The 12,294-nt window shown below is 53.2% G+C and overlaps 1 protein-coding gene across 1 annotated transcript; it reads left to right on the plus strand.

The window, feature by feature from the left end:
- Window positions 1-244: 244 nt before the first annotated feature.
- On the plus strand, window positions 245-6,408 carry CHST4 (carbohydrate sulfotransferase 4). The gene is made up of 2 exons (XM_048515331.1): window positions 245-282; window positions 5,236-6,408. The coding sequence occupies exon 2, from the start codon at window positions 5,242-5,244 to the stop codon at window positions 6,406-6,408; it is 1,167 nt and encodes a 388-aa protein (XP_048371288.1). The 5' UTR covers window positions 245-282; window positions 5,236-5,241.
- Window positions 6,409-12,294: the final 5,886 nt, after the last annotated feature.

Consider the following 12,294-nt stretch of genomic DNA (forward strand, 5'->3'; position numbering starts at 1 on the left):
CGGACTGGCCAGCGTGGGCTTCAGGGTCTTGCTGGTGCTGCTTGGCTCACGGCCATTCTTCCTCAAGGCCACTGACTGGCTCTTCCTCAAGGGGGAGTCTTGTCCAGCTCACCCGTCCCTCCCCGCCTCCCACGGGGCCCTGGCTGGAGCTCAGGGAAGGCTGCCTTTCCTCCTGGCAGTAGCCTCAGCACTCCCATCTGCCACTCCCATCCCAGCTCCCAGCAGGACAGGCTCTTGTGGGCCGAGGCAGGCAGTCCAAGGGGGTAGAGCTGAACACAGCAGGTAAGGCTGGGGTGTGTGTGTGTGTGTGAGAGAGAGAGACTGTCATACCTGCACCTGAATTTGCTGCTGGAAGGAGACAGTGAATCACATTACCGGGCAGAAACTGCCCACCCCACAGAGGAAGTGGATAGCCGTGCTAGAGCTTGCCGTCTGTTCTGTGTTGGGGGCTGGGAAGGCATGGCACAGCTTGTGATCTTTGCTTTGGCATTACTTGTGCTGGGTTTCCTGGAGGGGAGGGAGCATTATTTAGTGTGGGCTGAAACAGGGTTTCTTTTCTGCCCCCTCAGAAGGAGAAGGGCAGTTTCTAAGAGCAGGCTGTGCGTGGTCGCAGATGCAGCTCCCAGTGAGGGAGGGGTCCCAGGTGAACTTCATGGCTACCTGGGAACTGGAACCCTTGTTTCCAGCATTCTAACCATTACATCACACTCTCCAATTCGGCTTGTGCTGGCACATAAAGTCCTAGATTTCTCTGTCCCTCACAACAGTGACCTCATTACCTGGAACCAAACATGACAGAAAGGACTTGGCTGGTGCCCAGTGTGCGCAGTGGGCCCCCAGAAGGAATGCCAAAGGCCAGTGTGTTGCATGCAATCCTCCTAAATGTACCCATATAAAAGTTGCCTCACCTGGACTGTGAAAGTGACGTCTTCATTTTTTTGCCCAGGGGTGGGGGGCACCAACTGACACAGCAGCGGCCCGTGACCCTTGACCTGGCAGCTCCCCCCAGGCCAGGTCCTGCTCTCCTAATTGAAAGAGGTTGGCGTGGTTGCGACTTACAATGAATGGAGAGGACCTCCGAATCGGACAGCATTTGGGGCAACAGGAACCAGGTTTTGAGCCCTGCCTGGAGGGCCAGTATCGGCTTCTGGGAGGCAGCCTGGGAAACCTAGGCTGTTTTTTGGGCCACCTACATTTCTGATTTCCCTTTATAATAAAATTTCGAACGTTTTTTTGAATATACGCTTGTATGACATCACCCGCTGCCTACTTGTTCCCATGTTCACTCAAGCTTTTCATCTGTTGCTCCTTATAGCAGAAAATTACCAAAAGCTGCCCAGCCATCCAGAGAGGCAGAAAGACGTGGCCACGGCTCCTGGAAGCCCAGTGGATGGCAGCAGAGGGTCACCTGAGCCCTCGGCTAGGTCAGGCGAGGTAGCCTGAGTGGGAGTAAAAACACTCTGCACAGCCACTCACCCTATCCCAACGGGGAGGCACCAGGGCCATGCCTTGACCAGCTGAACAACACTGCAGGGTGTTCTAGGCACTAGGGCGCTCCCTGTGAGGGAGAGCCCCAGTTTCTTGCTGGCATTTCTTGGGATGGACTGTGCATGTGTTGAGCGGCCTTCTGTCCACGTGTCCAGGAGTTTTGGCTTGGGGGACACTTTTATATTGCTGCTGCAATATAAAGGCTGCGAGCTTCCTGGCCTCCCTTTTCATTTGCACTTTTGGAACTGAGAGCAAGGCCTCAGTGAAGAGGCTTTCCTGTCTTCCAAGAAGTTTACTATTGGTCTGACTTACTGCCCAAGGAGCTCCATGCGCTGAATTTCATCCCAGTCATCCAGTGAACTTACATTTGGCACTTGGCAAGATCTAGCACCTCTGCCAAGATGGCCTCCTTTCCATCATGGCACTCCCAAGGGTTCTGTTGCGTTGCAGTTGAAGGGAAGCTGCGTGCTCAGGCTGGCTCCTCCGGGGCCCACTGCAGGCCGTCCTGAGGCTTCCGCATCGCTTGCAATGTCAGAAGGGATGAAGCCGGTTTCTTGCTGTGAGGTGTGGCACAGGAGAATCAACAAGAGGAATAAATCCTCCCTTGAATGATCTCATCTTAAAGACAGGGCCAGTTAGAAGGAGACAGTTCTCCGACAAATGCAGCTGATAGGCTACTGCATGACCAGACGTTTGGCACTAGCAAAGCGGCCCCACCTGGAAAAAGAGGCTTAGAAATGCAAACATCTTGGGGGACACTGGGGCATTCTGCCAGATCTGTATCTCGTAGCAGAAGAGGGAGCACTTTTTTAGAATTACACAGAACTCTTCACCAGCCTTGAATGGAAAGATACGAATGACTGCAACAGAGGTTCATGGTTGAGTTCTTCTTTTGCAGAGAAAGTCTGTGGTGGCTGGATGGGAGCTTTAGGGGGAACAGAGCAATAAGCTTTAAAGGCAAGAGCCTCGGGGACTCCCAGAGGAGAGACCCAGAGAAGGAGGGGCACGGGCAATGGACTTTGCCCTTCCTTGTGGCACATGAGAGGAGCAAACGAAAAGCTCTCGCCATTAGCTGCTCCCCAAGTCTGGCAGGCAGTGCCTTCTTCCACCCCCACCCCCGACTCTGCTGTTGGCTCCCATCAGGCACCAGAATGGGGGGGCGGGAGAGCTGGCAGAGCCAGAAGCACCTGCGAATGAGGAGCAGCAGCAGCAGCAGCTGAGCGCTCTCAAACACAGAAGTTGTTGAGCAAGATGGCACTCTGTGCTGCTAGAACTCAGGAATCAATTCCAGGGCTTGTGGTAGCAGCAGAGATGGAAGCCCTGACAGCAGAAGAATCTCAAATGCAAGAAAGACAGAGTGGGGAGGAGGACAGCGGGATAAAAAGAAATGGCACTGGAAGGAAAAGGAAAGGGCCAGTCATCTGGGTCTCCTGCTGAGTCATCAGTCCGGGCCTGACTCCTTGGCCTCAGAGGCGTGTTGCTTGCCAGGGAAGAAAACCAAAGATGTGGTAAACCAGATCCCAGAACTGGTCAACTCTACAGATCGTTGTCTATTTGTGATGGTCCACGTGGGAACCAACGACACAACTGTGGATGCGTTCGCAAGCATTAAGAACACAAGAACAAGCCAGCTGGATCAGTCCAGAATCCCTCTAGTCCAGCTCTCTGCTACTCACAGTGGCCCACCAGGTGCCTTTGGGAGCTCATTAAGGCTGCTAGGAATGTCTCAAGAGGAAGCTGAGGGGACTGGGGGCATGGGTGGGGGGGTCCCCCGGAGGACGGGGAATGCAAGGGGGTCAGAAGATGCTGGGGGTGAACTGCTGGCTGTGCCGGCAGAAGGAATTTGGATTCTGAGACTACGGACACAGTTATGACAACCTATCTGCACGCGATGAACTATCAAAGTCAGGGAAGCAATGGTGCATTTATGGGGTGGGACACAGAGGGCTGTCACCCTAGGCACCAGTTACATGTATCACATGGGTATGCATTTGGCTGCCCCCCCCCCCCCCCCCCGGAGCAAAGAGCTGCATTTGGCTGCCTGCCGTGCTGCCCCCTCCTCCTGGGCGAGTGTCCTCGCTCACCAGCCTCAGCTGCCATCCGGGCTGCCTGCCTCTGCCGGCCACTAGCCAGCCGCTTCTTCACTGAACTCAGAGGCAGACCACACCCCTGCCAAGCTGCTACGGTTCGTGGCAGAAGCCCTCCTCACCTGTGCATCCAACTCACCGTTATGCTGCACCCCACCTGTGAGCCCAGCCTCCAGCCAGCAGCCCCCAAGCTCAGGGGAGAGGCACGCAGGCAGACACCAGAGCCCCCACCCCCACCCCCTCAGCTGGATGCAGGATAACACTGCTTGGAAGCAGGCTGCAAAACCCATTGAAGTCTACATGGTGGATCAGGCTGCCTCCTTCCCCGGGAAGCAGAAAGATTTCTGGCAGCAGTTCACAGACTCTGCTTGCAACTCTCCCCACCCCCAGCAGGTCCACATGTGAACTCCCCCCCTCAGTCCAGAGGAGCCTCCCTGCCCACTTTATCTCCCCTGTAGACCCACTTTTCATCGACCTTTAGATCCCACCACTCTTTGTTCTCTCCACTGAATGAAAGAAGCCTCCATCCCACCCCCGGCCGGCACTCCCTTTCCAGCAGTTGAAGAAAGCTTTAAAGAAACACCTCCCCTTTTAGACCAAGGAAACACATGATGAGGGCAGGAAGGAAGATGGGGGGTAGGAGGGAAGAATATCTCTAACCCCCCCTCCCAGCGTTGCACATCACCCCGGTGTAAATTCTGCCTCCTCGCAAGAAGGCGTGGGGGACTGGTTGGAGAACCCCACCGAAAGGGGAAGTTGTCAGTAGCATTTTATGTGAATGGGGGGCTCATTTCTGGGTCTGGTACTTTTCAATATGTTATCAATGATCTGCATGAGGGTGTCAAATTTAATTTGCTAACTAAATTTGCAACTGATACCAAATTGGAAAGAACACTCCAGAAGATATAGAATTCAATGTGATCTCGACACATGGTAAGATGTGAACAGGATGCAATCCAATGAAGTGTTCTACATGTGCGTAACAAAAATGAGGAACATGGATACTAGTTGGGGGTCACACTGCTGAGAAGCAGTACGGCGCATGAGATTTTGGGGGTAAGGGTGGATAGTTAAAGATGAGCAGCCAGTGTGATGCAGCGACAAAAACGGCTAACCAGATCTTGGGGTGTATCCGCAGAGGCATAATGTGTCATAGATCCATTGAACACTGCATTGGGCAGGCTGTACGTGGAGTCGTGTGTACAGTTCTGGAGGCCTCGCTTTGAAAAGGATGTGGACAGAATGGAGCAGGTGCAGAGGAGAGCCACGGGGATGCTCAGGGGCCTGCAGACCAAGCTCTGTGGGGAAAGGCTGAGGGACTTGGAAGTGTCTAGTCTGAAGCGAAGTGGGGACAGGATCACATCCTTTAAGTATTTGAAGAGTTGTCACTGAGAGGAGGGCAGGGAGCTGTTCCTGTTGGCAATGAAGGATAGAATTCACAATAAATTGCGGGCAGAAAGGCACAGCTTTGATATCAGGGGGAAAATTACAGTAAGAGTTGACTACCTGGAGAGTAGTCAATCTTTTAGCAGCAGCTCGACAAACACTTGTCAGAGGTGCTGTAGCAGACCAATCCTGCATTGAGCAGGTGATTGGACTAGACCGCCTGCATGGGCCCTTCCAACTCTATGGCTCTGTTCTCTTCCTCTTCCCCTCCCAGGCTGCCATGCTGAAGCTACATCGGCTGAAAATCCCTGTGATCCTGGCACTGCAAGCAGCTGCTCTCATCTACTTCTTTCAGCTCCACACCTGGAACAGCGCCCAGAAGGAGCCGCCAGCCCAGACGCATGTCCTCCTCGTCTCCTCCTGGAGGTCTGGGTCCTCCTTTGTGGGCCAGCTCTTCAGCCAGCATCCAGACGTCTTCTACTTGATGGAGCCGGCCTGGCACGTGTGGGCAGCTATGCACCAGAGTAATGCCAAGGTGCTACAGATGGCGGTTCGGGACCTCATCCGGTCCGTCTTCAAGTGCGACATGTCAGTGTTCGATGCTTACATGTCTGAGCAGAGGAACCAGACAGGGCTCTTCCAGTGGGAGGCCAGCCGGGCCCTGTGCTCCCCTCCGGCCTGTGACCTTTTCCAGCGCAGTGACATCATCTCCAAACGCGCCTGCAAGACCCTCTGTGGCAAGTACCCTTTCCTCAAGGTCGCCGTGGCTTGCAAGACATACAGCCACGTGGTCCTGAAGGAGGTCCGGCTCTTTAACCTTCGGGCACTCTACCCTCTCTTTGCTGACCCCTCCTTGAACCTGAAGGTCATCCACTTGGTCCGGGACCCCAGGGCTGTCTTCCGCTCCCGGGAGCACACAGCAGGCGAGCTGGCCCAGGACAGCGCCATTGTGGTGGGGCACCACAGTCAGCTGCCGGAAACGAAGCCTTACGCTGTGATGCGCGAAATCTGCAAAAGCCACATCGAGATCTACACTCAGGGCAGCTGTGCCCTTTCCGGCCTCCTCGAGGGCCGCTACCTGTTAGTGCGTTACGAAGATATCGTCCGGGATCCTCTGGCCACGGTTGTCCAACTGTACAGATTTGCCGGGCTCCGCTTCACTCGCCGCCTCAAGACCTGGGTGCACAACATCACCCACGGGGAGGGTCTTGGTACACAGGCCTTTGACGTTGGGTCCCGGGATGCAGTGAATGTGTCCCAGGCCTGGAGGAAGACCCTTCCTTACCCCAAAGTGGCAAAGCTGCAGGAGGCATGCAAGGACGCCATGGAGGTATTGGGCTACAGGCTGGTAAGTTCTAAGGAAGAACAGAGCAATATATCACTGAACCTCTTACATGCTCAGAAGTCCCTTACCAGGCTGGGGGAAAAGCTGAGCCAATGCAGATAGAGGTCTCAGAGCCAGGATATGCCATGCAGGGCTCTTCTGTGGGCAAGAATCAAGTAGATCATGAACTCAGTCCACACACTGTTCCTGTGCTGAAAATATTGTGGGATGCCACTCCTGGGCCAGTCAGCCTCAACCCTGTAAAACTGAGGTGTGTGATTCCCTCAGCTGAACACAACCGTTACTGTCTGTTTGGCAAACAAGGTGGTTTGCGTCACATCTAACCTACAGATCAAACAAGGACATTTAGTGCACATACTCTGTGTTTAATTCTGTAATTACTTTGAACTGCCCTGGGCACTCTTCAGGAGGGAAAAGAGGATAAAATGAGTTTAAACCACGATGAACAAGCTTGAGGCAAAGCTCCTCACTTGCAAGTCAGGAAGACTGTCGTTCCTGGTGACGATGTGCAGGTGACAGACAGGTCCTCTGAAATTGCCTGCACAAGGCAAACAAAGTGGTTTCATTCATTAGCTGAGACTAAGGTGGGAGAGCCAGGCTCCTGACACCGGTCACTGACAGGGTCCTGGCAACAGAACCCCCCAGCAACAAATACGTTGCTTGCCTACCCCAAGTTGACCCTCCCACACAAGGAAGTGCATCGGGGCACCCCATGCCAAGATGGCTACTATGCCTTGTCTTCAAAGCCTGAACGCAATCGGGGGGAGGGCAGGGATGCTGGGTCTTTAGTTCCCTGAACTATTGCTTGATGCTGCTGAAAAGTACAAGAGTGCAAACATGCTGATCAGAGTTGTGCGGGAGGATATCTCAACACATAATAACTTCAAAGGGTTCTCATGATCCGCGATATGACTGGAACACATCTTTGCATTAACCAGGGCGACTGGATGGCTACTGTGTGATGTCTCAATGGACTAGATAGTCTGATCCAGCAGGAGTGCTCTTCTGCTCTTCACTAGACTTCACAAGGGCAGGCTCTCTTGTTCCCTACATCCTACAAAAGTAGAAGAGTTATTTTTGTCCCGAGATGCACTCCCTTCCCCTCGACATCTATAGTACCTGAGAGGAACTCACTGGGGAATATGTGAGAGCCGTCACTGAACGAGCACAGTGTAGGTCCTGCCACTCCTAAGCCAGGCTCCAGTGTACACCCGGTTCTGTCACACAGAAATTCTCACCAGGTTGGCTAATTCCCAACCCTGTGAGGCACAGGGAAGGAAGCAGGGCTAACCCGCCTGCTCACCCAGCCTCAGCTAAGGAAGTCCCACCGGGACCCTCTCACACAAGGATGCAGGACTCTTTAATTTGGAGAGGAGACGTCTGAGCGGGGATATGATCGAAGTCTATAAAATTATGCATGGGGTAGAAAATGTTGACAGAGAGAAATTTCTCTCTCTCACAATACTAGAACCAGGGGGCATTCATTGAAAATGCTGGGGGGAAGAATTAGGACTAATAAAAGGAAACACTTCTCTTCACGCAACGTGTGATTGGTGTTTGGAATATGCTGCCACAGGAGGTGGTGATGGCCACTCACCTGGACAGCTTTAAAAGGGGCTTGGACAGATTTATGGAGGAGAAGTCGATTTATGGCTACCAATCTTGATCCTCTTTGATCTGAGATTGCAAATGCCTTAACAGTCCAGGTGCTTGGGAGCAGCAGCAGCAGAAGGCCATTGCTTTCCCATCCTGCCTGTGAGCTCCCCAAGGCACCTGGTGGGCCACTGCGAGTAGCAGAGAGCTGGACTAGATGGACTCTGGTCTGATCCAGCTGGCTTGTTCTTATGTTCTTATGAAGAAACACCCTGAGAAATGGGGCAAGAGGACACACACACTTGGATAAGAGAAAAACATACAGCAAATGTTCCAGGCATTTTCCCAACCGCTTACTGGGGGAACGTACTCAGTAGGACACAGAATGGAGGCAGGTTTAAACCCTGCTAAGGGGGAGGGATTTTATGCACGTGTGCTCAATTAAGTAGCTTGTGTCTGGCCCTGCCACACCTGGGCAGGGTGATTTGAATCTGGGTTTCTCCAGACCAACATTCCACCAATAGAAGACACCAGCTTTATAGGACAGAAAGAATCCACAGGCAGGAGCAGAATCCATTTGTGGCAGGAGGAAAGATATTATAAAAACAGATACCCCACCTTTGCTCATCAGTATAGAAGTGTTCCCTCCACCCCCGTCCCTCACACAAAATAGTCCTTCCCCCCACTCCTGCCTGTATACGTCCTGCTGACTGAGACTTTCATCACACAATAGGCGAAATGAGCTCCATTTTAAAATTAAATAAATCTGCTAGTTTTTTGGATGCACGTTACTTCTTTTTGCATAAACTATCTGAGCAAATGAATTCCTCTTCTTTTCAACAAAGGAGCTCCTGATCCTGCCTTAATCTGTTTATGCATGAACTATCATGTGTAAGAGCCCAAGACAATTAACCTGCTTTGGCAGATACAGCTCCCATTCATCTCAAAAGTCTAAGTCTCTTTAATCCACCTACAGCGAACTGGCCAGATCAAATAGTCAGAATCCCTGGATAAGAGATCATATTTCAAACAAAGCTTGAAAAACCTGTACAAACAAATCCTCACCCCTAGCACCCAGTAATGTTTCTTCTTCCATAATCTTCCTACAGCATTGCTAGGAGGGAACTATGAGGATGCTGAGATACACCAGAATGGAGGCTAATTCTGAACTCTCGTAAATAGTTGTTTCGATTTTTGTTTCGGTTGTTCTCTTGCAAATGTTTTTTTCCCAGTTTTTTGATTTGGTCAAGGAAGAGCAGTTATTGTTATAAGCAGAGTGTCCACCAAGTGATATGAGGAAAGGATGCCTTGTCCTCAGCTGGCGTTGGTGGTCAATAAAACACTTGTGGATAAAATTGTACCATGGAAGTTGGACAGATCCTAATTTGCAGTGTGATGTAGACAAGCACACATCATCAGGGTGACGACACATTCAACGTCAGCAGCATTTTGATATCCAACTCTGTTTACAACTTCATTAATCTCCCCCCCCCCACCCCCCAGCATCTATACTTAACTTCCTCAGATAGCCTCTGTCTTTTCATCATAGTTGTTCCAAATCAACTCCGGGGTGACATTCAGCTCCTTTTTGCCCGGCCTGAGCAGAGCTGCAACCTCAGCCGAGGAGTAGCTGAAGTCATTCATTCGCTGAGCAAGAGAACGCAACACTGGCCATGAGGCTCAATTGCCTGCCTGTTCTTGCCGGGGAGGACTCCCCCCCTTGTCACCCAAGCTGGATCCAGGCAGGCTTAATTAGCTGTTATGAGGTTCCAGGAGGGTAACCCCGATATCTTGTAGCCTGTGTATACCAGGATGAGTCTCAGTAAGGATATCCCAAAATAAAAGGAGCACGGCAGAAGCTATTGTAAACAGATACAAACAACTTTAGCGTATCCAAATTAAGATAAAAATGTAAAAAACATGCACTATACACCCTAGAACCAATGATCCCAAGAGCACACATGCACTTGTGAGGGATCAGGCCTTATGAGATGTGGAAGGGAAGATGCTGGGAGGTTTCAGGGAGGGGGCAGACAACCTTCGCTCCAAGGGCTTGAGGTGGATGTCTGAGCAGCAGAGTGAGGAGCTGGCAAAGCAAGCAGAAAAGCTCAGTGAACTGGAGTGGGGGTTCTCAGAGGGAAACTAGAGCTCTGACCACCAGAGATCTGGACTGGAGGTCTGAGGAACAGTTTGCTGAGTGAGTGAGTGAGTGGGGAGGTCTTTGTTTAGGGACGCAAGGTTCCAGTGGGGATCTGACCATCCAGACTTTGGGCTGGGCCAAGAGACAAAGCTTGAATCCTACGGGCAGTTTTAAAGTTCCTTGCTGTCACACTGGTGGGGAAATAACCTGACTATTGTAAGCCAGATCTGCACAAAGACCTGGATGAAGCAAAAATGACCAGTGAGATCAAGGGGGGAGGGCAACGGGCAGCACAATCCGGAGTGCTGCCGGCTGCCTCATGGCTGACCACTGGTGGAGCTAATGCAGCCCTCGGCTGCTCCATGCAGGGTTTCGTTAGTGCGTGACTGACAGGAACTGTGCCAGAGTCCTCAGCAACTGTGCTGCTGCATCCCAGCTGGGTGTTGCACTGGCTGAGCCGTGACTGACACGACAGGCAGGACTTCTCAGGGGCTGGCAAGAGCAGAGACCCCACCCCCACACTTGCCAGAGCCAAGGGAAAGGGAAGGGCAGGGCCAGGGGTCCAGGTTCCATGTCTGTGATGTACCTCCCCCCGCCCCCTGAAAGGAACTGGGCTGGATCAACAGTCGCTGGACAGCTGGCAGAGTGGCCGAGGGCCCGGCAAGCCCTTCTGTGGAGATCCCAAGCAGGCCCTCGGCTGAAGGGGCACAAAGGCTGCCCTCCCCTTGGCAGGGGCTCAGGGTCACAGCAGGGAGGGTCTGTCCAGTGACAGTGTCCTCTGCTCACCAGCGGGAGCATCTAGCAGCAGCTCAGCCACGCGGCCGAGGGGACTGCTGGCCACTCCTACCAGCAGTGGGGCAGGAGCCATTGGAGGGCTTAAGATGTGGGGGGGATGCAGAGATGCCCTCAGCTGCCCGAGGACTGCAATGAGTTTCCTTCCGCTCCTGGCACTCTCACTCCACTTCTGGAGCAACTCCTCCACGCCCAGAGTCTGTCCTCTGAAAGCCATTACGCACTCATTGCAACTTCTGGGTGCAGTTATGAATGGCCACGGCATCCAACACAGCCCTTTTGCATTCCAGGCTGCCAGTACATCCGATGGGCATTCCAGCTTCCCCCATCGCTCCCAGCAGACGAGGCTGTCAGTCGTTCACCCCGGTTGTCCTTTGTGACATCTGTGGGGGCCCCTGGTGCCTCCACAGCAAACCTCTAGCCACCCTCACTCAGTTGCCACCCCAGGTTCCCTGCAAAGGCTCTGAGCCACCCCCACCCCCACACACCGGCTGCAGCATCTCACCCAGCTATCCACCCCTTCCAAAGACATCAAGTTTGCCTGCTGCACTGACTCCTCCCCAAAGCTAGGTGTTGACTCCAGTGACCCCCCTGGCCCCTCAGTGGCCCCTTCCTGGATGTCTCCCCTCGGTGGCAGAGCCCTTCTTACTCCATTAAAAGCCCACCTTTCTCCCTTGAGGGGGCCAGCATGGCGGACACCCTTCCCCTGTCCTGCTTCATGCTCACAGCCAGCCCGAGGGGCAGGCCAGGCTGAGAGTCGGCAAATGGCCCAAGGCCAACCAGCCACCTTTCATGGGACAAGCAGGGATCTGGGTCTGAGTTCTGCACTGTAACCACCACAGTGTCTCATTCACCTGCTAGACCACCCCAGGTTGGCCCACCCCTTCTCCACCCAGCAGCTAGTCAGGTGAGTGGCGGGGGGTGTCAGGTGGGAGGTCAGCCTCGGAGGTGGCTGCTGGGCCCTGCTATGTTTGGCAGACGACCGTGATGGGGGGCTTGCGGCACCTGCACCGTCCCCCGTGAGCCCTTGGCAGCCCTCAGCGGGAGTCACAGATGTGGTGGGATGGCGCTTCTGATGTGACAGACAGACAATTGTGGCACAAGGCAGACTTTATTGAATGGCAAACCTTGGAGAGGTCTGAAGACTCTGTCACCTCCCAGTAGCCACGGGGCAAAAACCACCTGGAAAGGTGTGGTCCACCTGGCAAGGTGTGCGCGCAAGTGAACTGGAGACACGGGTGAAATTTGGAGAGGCTGGTGGGATAACAGCCAGAGGCAGGCTGGGATAACAGACTGAGCGGCATGTGTGTGTACATGTGTGTGGCGGAGAAAATAGTTTGGCAGATCACGACACCTTGCCCGTTTCTCCTGCAAGGAGTCTAAAAACGGCTTACAAACTCCTCCCCTTCCCCACAAGAGACACCTTGTGAGGTAGGCATGGCTGAGAGAGTTCTGTGAGAACT

The sequence above is a fragment of the Sphaerodactylus townsendi genome, linkage group LG14 (assembly GCF_021028975.2).
Source record: "Sphaerodactylus townsendi isolate TG3544 linkage group LG14, MPM_Stown_v2.3, whole genome shotgun sequence".
NCBI classification, from domain to species: domain Eukaryota; kingdom Metazoa; phylum Chordata; class Lepidosauria; order Squamata; family Sphaerodactylidae; genus Sphaerodactylus; species Sphaerodactylus townsendi.

What these genes read in the sequence shown, in the direction of transcription:
- CHST4 (XM_048515331.1), top strand. Translation starts at nt 5,242, where the DNA reads ATGCTGAAGCTACATCGGCTGAAAATCCCTGTGATCCTGGCACTGCAA.